This window comes from Drosophila suzukii, chromosome 2L (assembly GCF_043229965.1).
Source record: "Drosophila suzukii chromosome 2L, CBGP_Dsuzu_IsoJpt1.0, whole genome shotgun sequence".
Lineage (NCBI taxonomy): Eukaryota > Metazoa > Arthropoda > Insecta > Diptera > Drosophilidae > Drosophila > Drosophila suzukii.
In genome coordinates, this window is record NC_092080.1 from 18,175,013 (window position 1) to 18,196,338 (window position 21,326).

The 21,326-nt window shown below is 36.6% G+C and overlaps 4 protein-coding genes across 14 annotated transcripts in view; 3 read left to right on the plus strand and 1 right to left on the minus strand.

The window, feature by feature from the left end:
* LOC108021316 (uncharacterized) overlaps nt 1-1,736 on the plus strand; it is a 43,476-nt gene extending 41,740 nt beyond the window's left edge. For 4 of the 8 annotated variants that reach the window (XM_036818395.3, XM_036818402.3, XM_036818424.3 and 1 more), the window contains 2 exons: nt 9-641; nt 1,338-1,736. In XM_036818395.3, the coding sequence (XP_036674290.3) occupies nt 9-641; nt 1,338-1,492 (788 nt within the window). In that variant the 3' untranslated portion in view covers nt 1,493-1,736. Of the gene's footprint in view, nt 1-8; nt 642-1,185 lie in introns of all 8 variants that reach the window. The other 4 variants (XM_036818409.3, XM_036818416.3, XM_017089977.4 and 1 more) reach the window with 2 other exon arrangements.
* A 931-nt stretch (nt 1,737-2,667) lies between these two features.
* LOC108005726 (uncharacterized) lies at nt 2,668-3,959 on the plus strand. Its single transcript, XM_017069056.4, has 2 exons — nt 2,668-3,286; nt 3,540-3,959. Exons 1-2 carry the CDS (start codon nt 2,783-2,785, stop codon nt 3,750-3,752), a joined length of 717 nt encoding a protein of 238 aa, XP_016924545.3. The 5' UTR covers nt 2,668-2,782; the 3' UTR covers nt 3,753-3,959.
* On the minus strand, nt 3,929-5,345 carry LOC108005736 (coiled-coil domain-containing protein 43). Its single transcript, XM_017069067.4, has 3 exons — nt 5,073-5,345; nt 4,792-5,013; nt 3,929-4,356 (listed from the first exon to the last, which is right to left on the minus strand). Exons 1-3 carry the CDS (start codon nt 5,232-5,234, stop codon nt 4,114-4,116), a joined length of 627 nt encoding a protein of 208 aa, XP_016924556.3. The 5' UTR covers nt 5,235-5,345; the 3' UTR covers nt 3,929-4,113.
* Nucleotides 5,346-5,644: 299 nt separating this feature from the next.
* Nucleotides 5,645-21,326, plus strand: part of tai (basic helix-loop-helix family member taiman) — a 90,427-nt gene continuing 74,745 nt past the window's right edge. For 2 of the 4 annotated variants that reach the window (XM_036822808.3, XM_036822811.3), the window contains exon 1: nt 16,998-18,289. The gene's annotated coding sequence lies outside the window, so the exon portion shown is untranslated. Of the gene's footprint in view, nt 6,260-16,996; nt 18,290-21,326 lie in introns of those variants that run through there. The other 2 variants (XM_036822809.3, XM_036822810.3) reach the window with 2 other exon arrangements.

Genomic DNA, 21,326 nt, shown 5'->3' on the forward strand with positions numbered 1-21,326 from the left:
TTTTCCAGTCCAACCCATGTTACCCACTGGCGGAGGCAGCAATGTCGGCCTGGCCAAAACCGAATTGGACTGTTCGGCCCATGATAGTGGCCTAGACACGCCCCCCTCCACGCACCGCCCCTCGAGTTATCGGGAGGCGAGCAGGGACAGCACCGAGACAAATGGCAGTTCCTCGAGGGGAACTCTACTGAACAACTCCTCGCCAGGTGGCAGTTTTCGGGCCAAGAAGTTGAGCAGCCAGGTCACAAATCTCAATCAGTTGAATTCCCTACATGGCTCGAGATACTCAGTGCAGGATCAGCGTATCCTGAAGATGCGCAACAACGAGGAGGATCGCTGTGCCTCGATCAAGATGGCCAATCGCCTCAATCAGAATCAAGAGCAGGCCAACTACGATCCCAATCAGAATCGATACTATAAGAACGGAAATGCCACGCCCCCCACTTCACTGACGCCCCAGCATACGCCGCAGCACAAGCTGATGATGATGCACCACGGCAATGGCAATGGCAACATGGGAACCCTGAATGGCAACACCAATGGATCGGATCGGATGAACGGATCGGCCATATTCCGTGAGCGATACCAGCATCCTGCCTTGGCAGCCATCATCAACGAAGCTCAGGGTCTTAAGTTCCGAGGTATGTTTGAGGATCCATACGGTTTTGCTTGCATTTCTCATCGTTCATCTGGCATGGTTATGGGATGGATTTAAGATCATTTGGGTTTCGGAAAATTTATTTTTGGAATGCTCAAGTCTATTAAATATTATACACATTTTTAGTTTTATTTTTTCTCTCAATTCTTATTTTCTTATTAAAATTAATTTATAATTTTTTCTTAATTTGATTATTTCGATAAATGTATGTAATTATATTTTTTATCCTTAAAGAAATGTTTATTTACTTTAATTTTAGAAATTCATTAATAATTTTATGGATGTTAAAAATATTAAACACATTTAAAGTATCGGTACAATGTACCCGGTACATATTTAAAAAATGGAAGAATTTTTACTTAATAATTTAGACAACAACTGAATATTTGTTAATTTAAAATTGTATTATTTTTTAAAATAAATTATCGCCCCATCTTATCACTCATCTTTCATTAAAATCATTCTTTATAACCCTCGTTATAATATAAATTTTTACCATTTTACTTTTGCATGTTATCAATTTAAAGAAGAATCAGAAAATATGTGGTAAAACTCCCCAAAAACCAAATTGTGCATGTTACACAAAGACTCGGGGCAGAAAGGCTCCATAGTGCATGACCAGATCGGGAATTATGTCGACCAAAAGATGTTGATAAAGAGACCTTTCCCCAACTTGTAGAGCGCGCCTATTCGGACAGTCAGCAGCGTCGCCTCAACAACAACAATGGACCGACCCCCCAACCAGCTTCGCCCCTCGCCCAGCGCCGGAATAATGTTGGACTCGGATCCGGAGTCGGATCGGGGGCTATCTATGGCACGCCCACGCGTGTATAGCGCCTAAAGGTCTAAGAATAATCCAAATCGATGGAGGATTGAATACTCCCCACTAGTTTAAAAATGATATAAGCCGTAAATTAGTCAACTTGATGGAAAGTTTGGAAATTATTTGCATAGAAAATACTTCAACGAAGGTAGAAAATAATAATTAAATCATAATTATGTAGTAGTACTCTTAGTGTGTGTGCTCCAATGTCCAGCTTTATGTAAATGTTTAAATAAAATATACATTAGAAAACAATTGAAATTTGTATTTTATTAAAAGATACTTAAACGAATTTGAATTTGTGTGGAAAATAAATGCATACTTCAAGTATATGGAAAATATATATAAATGGTTTTTATATTTCGGATTAAATTAGTAATGGTGGTAAGTATGCCATTAAAATTAACTAGGTTCAGTACTTTTATTTTTGAAATATAAGATTTCCTTATATCTGCAAGAATATAACAATTAAAACTTTGTATGTATGTAGGTCAGAACATGAATAAAAGAATATATTGGCACTATTTTTTCGGATATGCGTAAAAAAAATGTATCGCAATTGATTTTTGGAATAAGAAAAATGATTTTAAAAATCAAACCCCTTTTAAGAGCATCAAAAAACAAAGTTGCTAGGAGCATAAAAACACTTATGGGTATGCAACATTATTTTTAAAGATCAATTTAATAATTTCGAACTGATTGCTAAAGTTAAATTAACTTAATTAAAATATGGTTCATGTCCTCTTAACTCCAAAGTAACTTTATTTTCTTAAGTTAAGAAAGAAAAACCATTTGGAATGTTTAGATACCTACACAGTTTATTGGGACTCTCAACCCTGAAGTAACAACTGTTGATTAGACATAAATAAACGGCTCAGTTTCGGAAAAATGCATAACGAATTTGAGCTTTGACCTAGTTTTGACCAGCTCCGAAAAAGTAAAGATCAAGCTCATAGGCGCCAAAGCTTGGAGGATATGTTGCAGGACTCCTATCGAGTATGTGCTTTATAAACTTATTTTCGCAAAAACTTGCCAGAATCGCCTTATAAAAGATGCAACACTGTAAAGCTCTTGAGAAAGCTTCGACTACGAGAGAGGACGAGCTGCAACCCTCGCAGGATAAATCAGGGAGACCCCCTTGTGCGGGTGATGGAATGGGCTTTTCGGAGTCAACAATAAAATTTTCAGTCAGCTTTGAGACGCAGCAGCCACAGCAGCAGCAGCAGCAGCAGCAACTGCTGCAGGTTTTTTAGCGGTCGGTCCAACCAGGAACATCAGGGATAGAGAATTTTCCCAACAGGATGCGGAGTCGCACGGAACTGGTGACCACCACTTTCGAGGAGAGCGACGAGGACGACTTCAGTCCGGACGATGATTCCGACTCCGAGGAGGACTGGCGGCCCACCAAGAAGCGTCCGTCCAAGCCATCTGGCTCCGATGGCGGCAGGAAGCGGAAATCGGCGGCCGCCACCGCTTCGAAGGCCAAGCGCCGCATGGCCAAGGTGAGCGACGAGGAGTCCGACGAGGAGGATGACCTAGAAACGGATCCCAGCGACGATGACTTCGACTTTCCCTCGGCCAGCACATCAAAGAGGCCCCAGAGTCTGCCGCCCAAGAAGCAATTTGTTAAGTTAAATCAACTGGATTTGCTGGTAAAAAAGTCAGATCTCTTGGAAATCGACTGGCTGAAGAACAATCGCTTGTGTCTGTGGCGCAAGGATGAGCAAACGAATCTGCTCCAGAAGTATCTGCGAGTAAAGTCGCCTGCCGAGGAGGAGGAACTGCTCTTCACCTCCAGTTCGGTGGTAAGTCTGTGATATTTATAACAATGGCTGTCACATAACGAAATTTTTGATGCAGCGTATGCTAACAATAACAATAATATTGATTATGCAAAATTCTATAAGCTTATTCTACTTCGTTTTTAAGAATTGCTTCTTGCGTGTTAACAACTTGTATAATATAATAAATATAACAATACTTTTTAGATATATCCTGTGACATCCATATATGTTTCAAAATTATAATGAGAAAGTAATACATTGTTTGTTCTTCTAGTACTCCAGTTGGGACGACCAGCAGACGAACGACTTCATAGAGGTCAAAGTCAACTGTTTGGATCCCAACAACCGACGGATTAAACTACACGATCTAGAAGGGCTTAAGAAAATCTCCGAGGAACTACAATCAGAGAGGGAAAAAACCCCAATATCGGACAAAGAAGACGCTTCAGAAGCGGAAGAAGAAAAGCCAGATGAAGCTGATTCTTAAATCACTATTAAATATACACGGAACTAACATTTTCTTTAGCAATTAAAACTAGTTGGCCAAGTTAGCGTTAAACAAAAAAATTCCTTATAACAACAGCTATGTGAAGACACTTTAAATTTAATTTAGTAAATTAAAGGAGCCTAAGACAACCAGAAAATCAAAACATTTGAAAAATATACATTTTAAAGTTTGGTGTTTCAATTGTAATACGCAAAACATTGTTGATAGTTTTTCAATTTTATTTCGCTTTAATGCAAATATTGTATATATTCCAACTTTTGCATACAAGCGAAATGTGCTTTACAAACTTTTATAAATCGTTTTTTTAGACAGAAACTAATAATTTTGAACTTGGGCACAGCTATCGACGCCTCTCGCCTTTGACGGTTTTGCGCTTCTCCTTCTTTTCCTCTCGCAGTTGCTTTTGCTTTTCGCGATCATCCTTATCCTTTTGCTTCTTGGCCGCACTGTCCATTCGGGCCTGCTCTCGCTTTTCCTTGGCCAGGGCCTGGACATCGGATTTGTTGGTGTTTTTCGAAAGGATCCCACTTTCATCATCGCTTTCATCCTCGGAGTCGTCTACGTCCTGGTTCACAACAGCAGTCTATGGGTTGATAGGATGGTATATGTTGTTATAATCAGATATCTGGATATATTTGTTGGTTCCGTTTAAATTAGCCAAATGTCTTGAGTAGAATCAAAAAAAAGGAAACCAGAAGTAATTGAATCTATTATGCTAAAGTGACAATAAGTATAAGCACTGATTGAAAAACAGGCATTGGCAAAATGCTGTGAAAACCGGAAAGGCTTGGATTTTTGGGATAGTAAGATTGAATTAAGCGAGTTGGTTCTTTGGTTTGTTGTTCAAACTGGATAGATTTGGATTTATGGTATATTAACCAGAGAATACTGGAATAGGACCTGGTGTTCTTCGTCCGCGGATGATTATAACCATATCATCCACACAATTAAATAAATAGTAAATTGATGGTTAAAATGCTGTTGAAACCGGATAGTATGGGAGTTTTGGGATAGTAACCTGGGAGTATTGGGCGAGGATCTGCTGCTTGATGCGGCGCTCCTCCTCCGTGTATTCACGCTCCTTGTTAACGGCGGGTATCAGCTTCTGTTGCTCCAGCAACTTGGCCAATTGGGCATTTACGTCGATGTCGAGGCCCTTTTTCGGTGGGTCATCGGCGCTGGGATGACTTTGGAGCCATTTTTGGAGAATGGTGGCCACCAGTTCGTCGATGTTGGCGGACTGCGAAGTGAATATATGTGTATTTTTATAGATGGCTCTATTTCCAACCCAATACTTACCCCTGTTTCGCTGAGAATTCCCTCGAGAGCCTCGGTTTTCTCCTCTGTGGTTTCATCGCCCTCCAGAATGCCCACAATATACGAGCCGAAAACGTTCTCGTCGGTGTTCAGTTTTCGCAGCTGCTCATTTAGCCAGCTCTGGAACTCCTCGCTGGCACTCATGGCTTCTTCAGACTTAGGTTTTAAGTTTATATATCATATATGGAGGGTTTAACTTGCGATAGAAACGGGCAGTGACAAATCAGCCGCAAAAGGCAACAAAAATGGTAGAGCATGTGGCGCAGTGTTGGTAAGTGGCGGGGGAAAAACAGCTGTGGACCCAGAGCTGCCAACTGGTTAGAAAAATAATGTTGAACATATTAATTAGAAAGAAACTTATTTTTAAAAAAGTTACATTATAAATAACTGTGTTGTTGGTTTTTCACTTTTATGTATGAATTTCTTTTAAGAAAACTTGCTGCTGGCAACACTCTGGCTGGTTACAAGTATTGGGCAACTGGTAAATATGATTAAACAGCTGATTGCCTAGTGTTGATAAATCCCGTGCACCTTTTAGTTGTTTGCCGACCTTAAAAAATCTTTACGCTGCTTAAATCATTATAAACAAATTGTTTGCTTGTTTGTCAGTCCTAATAACTTTCTTTGTTGGCCTGCCAGTTATAAACGTGTTGTAATAATAAAGTTTCTGTACCAAACGACCAAACCAAAATGGTGTATTTAAAATGATAAACAAATTGTTTGTTTCTTGTGACTAAAGTATCTTGTATCTTTACGGTTTTGTGCGTACTCAAAGTTACTTTTGTGCCTCTGTGTTGGTGTCTTCGTTTTCTGATAACTCACTTCGCAGCATAATTACAGCAACAACAACAACGTCACGCGTCTGTGACACCTGCGTTGCTGTCGCCAAAGTTGTTGTTTCTGTCGTCGCCTTCGGCTTTTGTTTATTTGTTGTTGCGTCTCGTCGGCAGACGCGTTATAAACAAAAAAAGAAAATACCAAACGAAGGAAAGCACATAGATACACACACACATACGCAAGTGCCGTTGGCAACAAGTGGAATATATACAAACAAATTTCATACACCTCTATGTTTGTGTGTGATTACAATTGTCGAAGGAATCCCTAAAAAATTAGAAACTCTGGAAGGCGAAATGCAGTTTCCATTTCGATAAAGATTTAAGATTGAGGTGAGAATTACATATCGTTATGAAAAATATATATTTCCAGGTCTGCTGTTAAACATTTCAAGGATTGTCAAACAAGACTGATTTTCATTGGAGAACATAAGCTAGATTTACTCATTGTATTTATTATACATTTCAAATATAGCAATTATAAATATATTACACTATTAAAATAAGTTTTTTGTGAAACAAGAAAGTTTTTATACTTTTTAATAGTTACAAACATAATAAACCGGAAAAAATATCTTTTAAATCTAAAAAAATTTTTAAAGAATGTATAGCATTTTAAAATTTCAATATTGTATTTTTTTAAATATCATAATTGTACTGTTCGCAATAAATAGGTTTTATTTGTAAAAATCAGAAATATTGATAACGCAAAAAAGAAAGAAAACGATAAGAAAAGACCATTTTCCGTTTTTATAAGAAAATAGCATTTCTTAAAAGTCTTTTTTTTTTATAATTGGTGTGTTTATGAAAGATATCAGCAATTTTTCTTGGGATAATCTCAGCATACTGATCCCCCACCGACAACCTTACCACACCCTACAGCACTTTAATCCTTCGTTTATAGAAATGTGTCCCGAACCCGTGTTGTGTTGACTGTTTTTTAATTCAACGGGCCACAACGTTGCAGGGATTGTTCATCAGCTTGTAAATGCGAGTGTTTTACACTTTCCAATCTGTGTGCATATTCATATGAGCTCCGTGTGTCTGTTTGCTTGTGTATGCTTAATAAAGGCCATTAAAATTAAGTAATTGACGCAAGCAGCGAGCAGACGACAACCGGTGGGGAGGGGCCAAAAGGGGGAGGCGGTGTTAACTGATTCAGCGGCAACGGAAAGGTAAAAACCGGAAAATGAAAAACACGAAAGAACGAAGAATGTTCCTGCCTGAAATTTTTATAAAGTTTTATTTCCTCTCTCTTTGCCTACCTTTCTACGATTCTCTCTTTTTCCCTCACTGCAGAATTCGTCATTAAATTGGAGACCCATTTAAATTTCAGCGAGCTCATAAAATTCACACGTTTCATTGCTTACGCTTTGCAGCCCAGCACTGTGGGATAGGATAACAAGTTTCCCTTTGAAACTTTTTTTTTGCGATTTCCTAGACTTTTTAATTTTTTGATCCTAAATAAATGTACCTCTTAACTGAGCTAAGAATCTTGTGAAAAAAATTATTTATTTATAAAAAAAAGTATTTAAAAAAAAAAAAATCTCAAAGATAATTTTTCTATAACAATTTTTTTGTGTATTATGTATGTATGTCCTTTTGAAAATGTAAAAAAAAAAAATATATATAAAATCGTTTCTTATTGTTTTTTAGTGGTTTACAAAATTTAGTTTACTTTTGCCATTGTGCGTATTCCTTTATATTAGTACCGTCATAAAAATATCTTTTAATTAAAAATAACTATCTAAAAAAAATGGTTATTTTTATTGATCAAAACCGAAATAATTACAATATCTTCTAAGCCTTCTTAAAAATAACACTATGTAACATTAAAAATTTTCCTCGATGGCTGCTGGAAAATCTTATCAGCCTTGTATTAGCTTTTTGAACTGTGTTCATAATAAAAAAGGTCAAATTTTCGTTTTAAAAAAATATTTTCAGTGTTATGGTTGTATGTTCTTGTGGAAATTCAATGATTCTTATTTTGAGTAATTTTATAAAAAGTATTTTCTTTTTTAACATTCCCCCGACCCACTGTGCGTATTCCATCATATTGGTGCCTCGAGTTTTAAAGGCTCCTCTTAACTGGCATTTGGTAGTGGGCACGCCCTCGCCCATAAAGATTTTCTCATTCGCTGGTTTTCCTTGCCTTTTATGGTGGAATTCGCTTGATGGTTACCGCTGATTTTGGCCAAAATCTTAGCTGAAATTGTGGGAAAGCAGCAAATTGATTTCCATATCATAAACTCAAGCTTGCGGCCGAGCAATCAAATGGAAAACGCAACAAGTCAAAAGCAGAAATAAAACAATTTGGATGTAGGGGAATGGTATTATGTGTGTATCGCTATAAGGGGGACTGCACTTCACATAACAAAATCAATTCAACAACGGGTGGGTGGGCTTTTCGAGGATGCCACGGGGAGCTTATCCTGTAAAGTACTTTCCATTCTTGTTGCTCGTGGAATTTTCCTGGACCACCGACAGCGAAAGCGAGAGCTAATTCCAGAAGGGGTGGTGATGGGTGCTTTGTGGGGAATACGGCTGGGGTCTCTATAATACCACTGAATATTTAGTTGCCGCTGATTCCATGCTGTGTGGATTTAAAACATATGCTTACTTCTTGCTTTTCCAAAAACGGAATTTGATAGATTATCTTTTGGTTATATTAAGAGATCATGAAAAAAAGGTAGAACCAAAAGCATCTAAAACATCGGTCTTCGCGGTATTCAATGACATTTTGTCTTTCGTTTCTGTAAATAATTTTACATTTTTACGTTGTAAGTGTTCCGGAAGAGGCTAAGCAGAGCTATTCCCTATGCCCGCTTAATAGGACTCTGACGACCTGTAATCTTAAATGATCAAAGGATAACAAAAACGTAAAAAAAGGCTTACCATTTGTTTTTTCTATTCTCTAAAATAATATTATTTGTATATTCTGAAATTGATAATTAATAGATTATAATAAATGCAACTTTTTAAATCTCATGCATTGTTAACTTTAACTAAGAAAATAAAGACTATAAAATTTTTGGGTAAGCACCTTGTAGTTAGTAAATATTCCAAAACATATGTATGTACCTATTTATTGCGAGTATAAGTTAATTCTTAATTTAACATCAACAAAGACATTTAGGTACTCTCAAATTTCCACAATCAATATTGCCCTAAAATTGTTCTTACCAAAGTACAAATTATGCTGATGTCATAATTATAATTATAGAGATCATAAAAATATTCTATATAGAAAATATACTTAAAACGCAGTAATTATTATATTATTACCCATTGTTCGAAGAATTGTTAATTGTAATGGGGTGATGAAGGTCTTCTGTTATCTCCTTGAAACTCCCTCGAAATATTCAATTTTATTGTGCTGGGGCAAGGGTTTTGCGATTTCAGTTGGGATGTTAAGTAGCTCCCTGGGTTCCCGAACTCAAGCCATTTGCCCTGGAGGACAACATCGCCCGGCACTCAGTAATGTGATTGAAAAGGCTTCTTCGGTTGGCTGCCAGTTGGAGACCAGGCGGCACCATGGGCGGTTGATGGATTCCATTCAGAGGGCCTCGTATCCACTTAACTATTTCGATGGATTGAGGAGTGTTGTTTTTGCTGCCGCTGACATTTTCATTTTGCTACAGTTGGCTACAGTTTTTCCCGCTGTCGCTTTTCTTGTGCTGTATCATTGCCATGTCGTTGACAAATTGTTTAGACGAACGGAAGAGGAGTACGGGTTTAAGATGGTCTGATGGGGGGAAAGGGGATCTTGGATCCTGCCCTAAAATGTGTGTCAATAAATGTGTGTTAAAAATACCGTTAGGCAGTTGGGTCATGGTGATATATAGGGGAACCCAAGAAGCGACTCCTGTTGCGCCCAACAATCTCAGGCGGTGGTCCCCCCCAGCAACTGGGATATTCTCTCCTTCCGAGTCTGCAACATAACATATGTACAAAGCTGCTCGCAAACAATTTTCAATTAAGCGCACAATCACGATAAATAAATCTCATTGTGCAAAAAGCCAGTTTCATCTACACAAGCTAAGCTTAACTTGGATTTTCTCCCGATGTACAGCAATTTTCTGCGGTTTTTCATGCCATTACCAGGGGGCGGTGGAGGGGGTTTTCCATGGGCGGTGGGCGGTGGGCGGCGTTGCAATAAAACTCCACCCAGGTAGCGACTTCATTGCAATCTTCACAAGCTTTTCCTCCAGCGTGGCTAACACGCTTTTGCTTCTAGCTGATGGCTAATGCTCTTCGCACAAGCGGGTTAGTCGGTTTCAGGCGAGATGGGAGTAGGTAACCCATGAATCATACAGTTAATTAAGGGGTTATGGTGTGAATTCACATAAATTAATTATATATTGCGAAGCGCTTGGCCAAAGGCTCTGGCTAAACATTGTTTGCCAATTTGAAACAAAGGGGGGTTGCAATTAAACTAAGGCAATGAATGGGTATTTTAATAATAAGGGAAAGTATCATTGAATCACCAAAAGATAAAGTTAAGTATCCATGCTCAAAATATATTTCGATCATTCGAAATACTTCTTCAATGTACATAATAAATAACGATGAGTTATTGTAAAGCATAATTTTAAATGAATTAATATTTCTTAAAATTGTTTATCCTTTTTTATAATTTATAGGTTGTATTGCAAGTATTATTTTTAGCAATCCCTATGAGTGAATTCCGAATTCGCATTGTCTTAGCCCACTTCCTTTTCTTGTTTATGTTTCATTTCCTTGCCATAAATTCTGCGGTTAAAGAGCCAAGTATGGAGAGAAATTGAGAGCAGGAGAGTGGTAGTGAGCAATATGTTTTTATAATGTTGATATATGTGCTTGGATCGCAATTTACGGCTGGCCAACAAATATTCATCTAAGCAGGATATTTTTTTAAGAACTTGCTGCGTGTGGTCAAACTAAATACATGGGTACATACCCAAATGAGCTGATGAGTATAAATAAAGATAATAAAATGCAGGCAAATTCAATCAAGCGAAATTTAACAAGATTTCCGTGAAGCGGCGGCTGCTTCTTGCCATCTAATGGATAGGAGAAGCTGCTCATCCCCGGCCACAAATTAAGCAAAACTTTATACACCCCCTCCAGATCCTCATATACAACGAAGCTCCCCTATCAAAAAAAAAAAAAAAACAGACGAGAGGCAAACTTGATTTCGCAGGAGGAACATTTCGTATAAAGTAAATAATAAATCAGCGGCGAGACGATATATATGAAAATGAAAGAAGTGTACATAATGCAGAGATTCACACACATGCTTATAGGGATTGAGATGCTGAAAAGAATCTCCTAAAACCTACCCATAGAAGATTTAGTGGCTGCGTCTTCTGGCTTTCGTTGCTTAGGTAGCTCAAAAGGAAGTAAACAGGATTTGAGCTTTACCAGGAATCTTTTCTTTTTTTTTTTGCTTTGGCTTTTTTGTGTGTCGTGTTTGTTGTGTCTTTAACCTCTCGGACATTAGGTACAAAATAGTTTGATATTTGGGATCTTCCTCTGCCTTTCGCTAAGGTCTTTGCTTTGCCTTCGCTGGTATTTACTTAAGGAAATTCGATATATTTAAATATGTATATTATTTTATGGGGTCTTTTCTGCTGCTGTTGGCGCTCCTCGCCCGGGGGTTCTCTTAATAAATTCTGTGAATTTTAATAAATGATAAGACTCGTGTAATTTGAAGACATTGTACATAATTTCTGTCGTCTTTTTTCCATTGGCTATGTGTGAGAAAATTTTAGAAGATTGGTTTGAATATTTATGCGAACGTTAATGTATATTGTTTTCGTTTTGTATACAAGAGTAAGTCACTTGATGCCCCCACTTCGGAGAATTTGGTTGGTACCAAAAATGGGTTTATAAAGGGGTTTCACAGTTGGGAAAGTTTAGGTTGCATTGAAGGGTAAATAAATATGCTCTATTTGTGATTGATCCATTGGTTAAATAAAGTTAATAAAATAAATGACATAATAAATAAATACATTTCTTCAATCCAACTTAAATGTATCTTTTTCATGCTTTTACTTTGCCATTTTAGGCCATTTTGAATGGGTAATTAAATTTCATAAATACGAAAAAAGATGCCAATTTCCATAAGGGTTTCATTCCGCATTCGATCAATTATTCATTAAAATGCACTTTGGACTCGGTTTTTATGGGCATTTCCTATTTACACTTATCGTGTTGTTTTCGGTTTCCATTTCGACGCTTATTTGCCAGCTTTCCATGCTTTTCTGCACAAGTGAGCAATTATTTGTGCAACATAATTAAAATTTTATTAATTCATAAACAAATGCGCAGAGAGCGTACACAACTGGGAGCCGAGGAGGAAGGACTCGACATTGCAGCTGCCTTTCAGCACTTCATCAACGCCAAATGTTGCTGTTGCTGCTGTTGTTGCTGCTGCTGCTGCTGCATCATTCATAAAAAATGCCATAAATGCAGACACAGCAACAACACCAGCACGTAGAGTAGCCACCTCACCTCTTCAGGTGCGAATTTCACACTCAACCCTCCTCCTTGCCACCCACCTTTCAACTCACCTTGTCAATTTTACATGTAGAGCACGTGTCGCCGCTCGTGCTCAGATGTTGCTGTTGCACTTGCCGCTGCAGGTTGCAGGTTGCAGGTTGTAGGTTGCTGCTGGCAATGGGAATTTCTTCCTCAACTCTAATTAAAGAGCTCTTCAGGAGACCTCCTTGAACCTGCAACACCATCTAAAATGAGTAACTGCCATATGGAAACTTTTAATTTGATACTATATATGAACTGCGGGCAAAATACTTGTAAAGCTAAAAATAAAGAAACCAGGGAAAAGTGCACAATAAAATCGTGTCTTTTTTCTATCTTTCACGGTTGCAACACCTGTCGAATTGTGGGCATCAGCATTAAATAGAATCCAAATAAAACAGAGTCGGAGGGAACATATATATAGATATGTTAAATATAAAGAGAGCAGTCACCAGCGGAGAAATCCCAGAAAAAAGCGAACACCGCAAATACGAGGTAGAAGAAATGCAAAATGCACAATATTAAACAAACAGCACGAACCAAATATTAACCAAATATAACTCTGGAAGATGGGCAATAAAAACCAAACAAAAATCGAAACAAAACCATGTGTACTATAATTTAGATTACGCATTTATGCAAATATAAATCGATTTAATATTTAATATATACCAAATGGAAAGTTTTGTCAGAACGAATACGAAACGCTTGTTAGGAACAACCAAAAATATAAATAAATACAGAATAAAAAAAACATTTTGCAGATAACTTTTTAGACCTATTTAGTTGACATCCTATCACAGTGGCGGACCCCGAATTGGGAGATATAAAAAAATGTGTTGAGTTGAAATACAATATTTGGCATAAAATACATATTATATAAAATTTTTAACACGAGTGGGGGATCTATGTTCTATAATCCCCGTATATCCGCCCATTTCCTAGCACCTTTAGTTTAGCTTCGTATATTTTATAGTTTAAAGTTAACAGAACGCGTAGAAAATAATTGAAGACTAATTAAAAAAATTAATTAATTAACAATTTGAATATTAATCTGCTATAATCTCATTATTGTTTGTTTTTTAAAGTATTTTTTAAACCAACTTTTTTCATAATAAACAAATGCTACCCATTTTAAATGCTCTAAAAATGCCTTGCTAATTTTAATTTTTTTAAACAAATAGATAGATATATTTAATTTTTTCCTTCAGAGGCAAAATGGGGTATAAACACCATGAAAAAGTCCATTCAATGTTTTCCGCAAACAAATCCAAGGCAAAGGCCCTGGCAAACAAACAATCAAAAAATAGAAACACAATCATTTTCGCACGAAGTTTGGCCAAACGCCTTCGTTGTTGGGTTCCCGGCTTTGATTTTAATTTCTGTTGGTCTAGCGTGGCAAAATGAAGAGGGGTTTAGGGGACTTTGGGGGGTCAAAAAAACCCAAAACAGTGGGCGGCTGAGGGGGATCGTCTGCACACTGAAATTTATGGCGTCACGTTGGCAACTACTGGTTTTGATTTTTATTTTTAGAGTTTGCCTTATGCCGCGCTCTAACAATTCGCGGCTTCATCGCCGGCTTTATAATTGCTTTTTTCAAATTCACTTTTTGGGCTGCTTGTTTTTTTTTCTAGCCATTTGGCTCAGGTAAAAGTGAGCTCAAATGTACTGCCAAACTGTGGATAAAATTCACCAAAGTTATAATGAAAACTCGTCAGAGGATCAGTTCAAGTAGCTGGGTGGTCATCAAGTGTCAAATGTTTTTCCTCTATCATTATTATTTTGAGTCATTTTGTGTCTAATTGTTGGCCACATTAACGAAAAAAAAACAGCCAACGTAGACATAAAGAAAAGTTTTTAAACAGTCAGCAGTTAAAGTACCTCTTCATGTAGCTGGCAGTTTGGCAACTGCTGGTGTTGTTGGCCATTATGTGCATAAAATTATCAACAACATTAGGAGGGCCCGCCAAACACAAATTGTACAATTGTCATGCATAATTACGGCTCGGAAAAATCCAAAGAAAACCTCAAGTGTTGACAAAAAAGAGTTAACGGCAGAAGCTCAGAAGGGTTTTTTTAAGGGGGCACATTCAGGGAAGAATCTTAAATTGGCTTGGCAAGTTCTTGGCGGGAATCTACGTACATACTTGGCTTAATTTCTAGAACGTTGGAGCTAGGGAATGGACAAAAAAATCTTATAATGATGTCATTGGCAAGGGCAGTTAACTCCAGTTTTCAGTTCTGGCAGCATTTTGTTCATTAAAAAATAAGAAATAAAAGTGGTTGTACGTTAGAAAGCAGTATCTTGATCATAATAACAATAAAAAGGCTTTCTTAAAAGTAAGATAACAAATACTTGAATGACTTTGTTCTAATCCTTATCAAGTTAAGTCAAAATATCTATGTTAACTTATCTAAAATGATCATTGCTGTATGACTTTGATAAAAAAATATAAAAGTAATAGAAAGTTTCTGTTTTATCACCATTATTATTCGAGCTTTGACTATATTATATTCTAAAAGCCAATTTGTTAATTAAATTTATAGTAATTTAATATTATCAAGTAAACTATTTATTGAACTTACAGAGAGTATCTTATTAAAAATATAATGTTTATACAGAAAGCATGATGGTTTAAAAAATGTTGAGTGTGATAAAGTTTTCGGAAATTAATTAAAATATATCTAAATTCCATTAACATGATTTCTTAATTGACTAGAAAATTAAAATATTAAAGATACATAAATAAAGATAGAGAAATAAAAGATAAAGATACATCCTCAAGCGGTATTCATACTGGAGGTATCTCATATATGATCAAGCCTATGTAGGCGGTAAAAGTAATTTTTATAAAATAAAACTAAGTCACAAGAATCAACAAAAATTGCCATAAAAAGTAGCTAAGTAGCTGCAATATATATACGCTCGTTGGTGCAGATATACGTAGTCGCAGTCCCAGAGCTATCTATATGGGTATTTGTGTAGGAACAGCTCTCTAGCAGTGGCTGCTATTGAAATTGAAGGCGACAGCGTCGTAGACGAGGTTCCGCAGAGAGCTTTTCCATCTTTTTCTGTTTATTTTTGTGCTTAATTTTATTTTGCGTTTTGCCCCGGCTACAAAGCTACAACTGAGAGGGCACAAATGGCTCTTTTCCGCAGCTCTGGGGTCTCTTCTTTTTGCTGAGCCCCCAAACACAACATGTGTTTCGTCATCAAAATGTTGTGTTTCTTGTGTTGCTTAAATGAATTTTCACAAAAAATATATAATTTTTATTCGAATTTAATATGTTAATGCAGTGCGCACACATATAAGACTTTTCCAGCCCTCTAAACGCCTTTTATCAACTTAAAAATCAATTTGATTTTTTGATTTCCTGTTGAGGATCTACCAATTAAAAATAGGAATTTTCAAAACAAGACTTAAAAATTATGATTTCAAAACCGCTGGAATAACCCATATCTACTGTGAAAAAAATTTTATTGCCGCCAAAATCATTCCACAAATACTTATCAATATTTAAAATTCATTTTAAGTACTTGCACCAAATGTATGCACTAATATGCAATCACTGTATGAATTACCTATTGCAAATAACTCAAAACTGCTTTTATAAATGGCCTAGCTCGATATTTTATTTACTTTATTTTTAAGTCTTAAAAAAAGGAGCATTAAACGAATAAAATAAAATCTTAATCTACATATCATAAAGATTTATTGTTATGTTACTGTATTTAAAGTAAAAATTCTGGAATTCTTTTCAAAAGTCTCAGAAAGATTTTCAGAAAACCCTCTATTTTTAATTTTCTTTAATTTCTAAATCAAACCGATTCATTCCTGTTTTCCAAGCAGATGCAATAAAAAACAAAAATCAAAAATTTGTTTTTTTTTTTATAAAGTTTTCAGCTTTACATATTCTTTTATATTATATATAATAATAACAGTATAACAAAACAAAATTTCAAAATAAAAGTATTTCAATTGAAAACAGAAATGGGGTTTTCCCATAAGAAATCTTATTGGAATTCAGTCGAAAACTAATTTTTGTGACATGTTTTGCTTATCAATTATTTTAAAATAGTAAAGCAGCACTAAATAAATCTGGATTGCAAAAGTATCTGATAATTTCAAACCTTGTTTTTAAATATTCGAAAACTGGGTTTGTTCTGTGCTTTTATTTTCGCCAAGCCGCCATTAAAAAACAAAGTCTCTTTTGGCTTTGCTGTTGTGTTTGTTTGTGTTTTGTGTGTGGTGGGGAGCCAAGCGAAAATGCCGGCACTTGGGAGAGCGGAGAGAGCGCCAAAGAGAGTGGCCAGCGGGCACGGGGCCCAGCCAGCTGTCCCGCTCTAATGGGGCCACCCCCAGTCGGCGGTGTGAAGAGGCCAGCAATAGAGCAAGGCGAACGTCTCCCATCTTGACACTTGACACAGGGCGAAGAGAGCGCTAAGAGAGTGGCCCGAAGAGAGCGCGAGCACGTCACACAGCTGGTGGATATGGATATGCGTATCCGTGAGATGCATTTCAGTTCGAGTTTGTATTTCGTTTGGTGAGGTTCACACTGTTCGCTGCCGTTCGTTTTTGTCCACTGTCGACGTGTCTCTCTCTCTCGCTCTCTCTCCAGCCCGTCTCTCTTCGCCGTGCGTGTCTGCCCCGACTTTATTTACCTTTTAACTCACGTTTCACAAAGAATAAAGATCAACTGAAAGTTATAGTCGTACAAAAGTGCGTTGAAAACGTAGAAAACGCAGAAAACGAAGAGGAAAAGTTGGCGCAGCCCAAAAAGAAAGAAATCAAAAGAAGCAAAGCAAAGTGCGCGTGTGTGTTTACGTGTGCGTGCGTGTGTGTGAGTGCGTGTCTTTCGTCGCTCCCTTTGCAAAAAATCAAAAAGTATCTTTCAGATACACGACAATTATCCAAGACGAAAAACTACATAAATCTGATAATAGGCTTAGGTTTTCCCGTTGTTTTTTTTTTGTTGTTAACAATTAGGGGTTTGGTAAAAATTTTCCTCGTTTCGTTGCGGAATTTTTGTATGGCGTTCCACTGCCGAAACGTTCCCCACTCTCTTTCGCGCTCGCTGGCTCTCTCTTTTCTTTTTTTTTCGCTCTCGTGTCGCCTTGCCGCTTTCGGGTTTCATAATTTTGTCGCTTTTCGCTTGCGTATCTTTATTTATATTTTGTTCCGTTTCCATTGCGTTTCGCTCAGTGTGAATTTTAATTGCCCACTTTTTGGAAAATTCAAAATACAAAAGATCTCCACCACCACACGCAATATTAATAGTTTTACATCCTCTCTTCTCGCCCCCCAAAAAACAGTTTCTCCGACAAAATACTATATGATTTCCCCAAGATCTTGGTGTATATATTTTGTGCAAAATAAATACAAATACAAATAAAAAACCATAAATAAAATCAAGCTAGCCTTGGCAAAATCATTGAAAAATATTTTTAAAAAAATACATAAAAAAAGAGAAGATAAAAACCAAATCGATTTAAAGATATATTTATATACACACAACGGTTTCACTTTGCAAAGTTGTATACAAAGTAAAAAAAAGTAATATAAAAAGAAAACAAGAAAGCGATTTACAGTTAACCACGCAAATTATTCAATTGTTTGGCCACACGCTGCCTCACGGTCTTCAAAGTAAATAATACACGAAAAAAAAGTGCAAATCAATGTGCAAAATCAAATTATGTATTCAATAATTATCACACATAATGCCGCCTAACAAACTAAGCAAACATGGATTAACGCATTTATTGTAGATTGTTATCTATGGGATTGAAGTCGACGAAAAAGGTTTGATCAACAGTTTGCAACGTAAATCAGTAACTAAAAGGTACTATTGATATTTGATCTAATACTTAAGATTTATTTTAAGAAATTTAGTAGTTTAGATATGATGGGGTTTTATAAATAAAACAGAATTAAAATGAATAGAAGAAATACAGAGTATAAAGCTATTTTTAGATTTGTAGTTTAAAGATATTTATAAAAAATTGAGTTGGAGAAATATGCTTTTTTATCAAACTACTAAATCTTAAAGGTTTTTGAATAATAGGTTCCAAAATTGGAACCAAATGCTAGACGAAAAAGTTCTCAAAGTAGTCAAACTCTGCTTAGCAAAAATTGGAAAACTCGATTTGTAGTTTAAAGAGAATGTCAAAAATTGAGTTGGGGTTTTATAAATAAAACAGAATTAAAATGAATAGAAGAAATACAGAGTATAAAGCTATTTTTAGATTTGTAGTTTAAAGATATTTAAAAAAATTGAGTTGGAGAAATATGCTTTTTTATCAAACTACTAAATCTTAAAGGTTTTTGAATAATAAGTTCCAAAATTGGAACCAAATGCTAGACGAAAAAGTTCTCAAAGTAGTCAAACTCTGCTTAGCAAAAATTGGAAAACTCGATTTGTAGTTTAAAGAGAATGTCAAAAATTGAGTTGGAGAAATAGATTTTTTAATCAAAATATTAAATCTCAAAGTTTTTCTTTAATAATTTCCAAAGTTGGAACTCAAATATTAAAAGCTACACAAGGGAATGATACCAAAACCTAGACGATAAAGTTCTCAAAGTAGTCAATCCCTGCTTGATAAAAATTGAATCCATTGATCTAAAACTCTGTTGAAATAGCATTTTTTCAACATATTTCTTGTTTCTTTGCTGACTCATCCACTGCGATTATTTCCTTGGATGTCCCATCCATTGTCCATTCGAGTTTCCCAACCTTTCGTCATGGTCGCCTTTTGCAAGAGAACTTATCAGAACTCCGGTTCGAACAGTTGATGGCTCATAGAAGCAGTAATCTAAGAGCCCAGAAGTATGGAGGTGCGGGCAAACACAGTCCGTCGGTCGGCGGAGGCCTACCTATTACATAAGAAAACGTGAGTCGAGTCGCTCTGCTCGGTTCAGTTAGAATTCTTTTGCTAATACCCGAGCAAACATTGTAAACTGCCTCATGTGTTTGTCATTCATTCTCGGTCGGTGCGATCTCTCAGCGGCAAACAAACCCCAAAAACTCAGTACCCCAAACCGAAAACCGAAACCCATAAAAAATACCATATCATATCACCGGGGAGCTGAGAAAACCGACTGAAAATCGGCTCACACGAATCGAAAAGGTTTATTTTTTGCTCCTACTCTTTTTATCGTTCGTGGTTCTTAACTCTTGCTCGCTCTTTTGGCGCTACATATGTACGTATCTCACAGATACATTTGTGTTGGGGGTTTTTTATCAGCGCCAAAAGCGCCCGAGTTTTGCATATGATATTGAAATATTTATTTTGAGAACATTTTATTTATACCGTCAATGAAAATTCTCAGCTATTTTTACTAATCACTCTCTTACAAGCGAGAAGAGCGAGCTCTTAGAACAATTTGCGACGTATTTCGGTTTGATTTAATTAGTTTATTGTTGCTAGACTTGGTGTTTTTTGTGTTTAGCTATTAACTGGCTGTCGGCAAATTGGTTTTTTTTTCTGTGTTTTTGGGACAGGTTAAACCAGTTTGCCTGTTTGGCGGTTCTACACAAAAATTACAAAAAATAAACAGCGAACACCTCTAACATGCCACATTATCTCATAGTTTTTGCTTCGTGCGTTCTTTCAGTTTCGGATTGTATATGCTTTTTTTTCGGGGGCCCCTCAAGTTAATCTTTGCCGCTCATAATTTAATAAAGTATGAGGAAGAATAACTAACAAAATGCTGCGCTTAGGCTTATCGCCGATGCCCCAACCACTCACAAAAACCGAAACCAAAACCAAAACCATAGGAGAACCACACACACACGATGGTCGTAAAGCGGCGATTAGATAATGGCATTTTAAATGATGTCTCTACTGTACAGTAGAGTCGCGAAACCGAAACACACATGAGCAGTGACCAACCAACAATGGAAATGGACTTTGTTTTGAAAACTGAAAACGGCTGATAAGACAGCCCTGGGCCCACAGAGACAGAGAGTATCTGAGAAACCGGGAGAGAAATGGAGAAGAACGCGTATAGAGCGAAATACATACAGAAATTAAAATAAATTTTAGTAGATTAGGCAGAGAACTAGACCTTTAGAGGAACAGGGCATGGCAAATGTATTCCTAATAGCTTTGAAATTGATTGTAATAAATTGGGACCTGGAAAAAAATGATACGCTTAAGTAGATTCGGTCGTGTTATAATGATTAGAGGATAAGGTTACGTATAGAGTGACTGAGATTTTAAATAGTTGTCATTTTAACGGGAAACTTATTTTAGGTAAGCTAATAAAAATAAATTTGGTTACTACATTTATATAAAGTTGTACAATAAGAAACTTTTATTTTTACAACATTTTCTTTGGATCTAAACATGATATAGTTTACTTTAATTCTAGAAAAAAACCTCCTAACTTTTTCGGAAAGTGTTTCTTATCAGTTTGTATACTTATAAAACACGGATATGAAGATTGCATATATGCTACTGTTGATATATGGCTAACCTTAGCGTCAATGTCCTCGAAACCTTGGGGGTTGTCTCCAATTCTCCACTTCTCCGATTCCGGAGATTCTCCCATTCTCTGGGGGAAAACTCCGAGTCGCACGTTTTTGGACTTAGGTTTTTCTCGCGCCGAAGTTGCTGTGAAGCGTAAATGAATTTGTCCCTTTGAAGTTTTCCATGTTAATTGGGAAATTAAGCTTGACCAGAGCTCGCAATTTGGATGCATTCGTTCTCTTCACTTGAAATCGTCGTCGTGTATATAAGACATTTTTTATTCCACTTGGAGTCGCTGTTGTTCCTCCGTTTTTTTTTTTTTGTGTTTTGTTTTGTATGTGTTGCACATGATTCTTGTTGGCCGGGACTACGTTTATAATTACGTTAACTTCAATTACTGCTTACGTA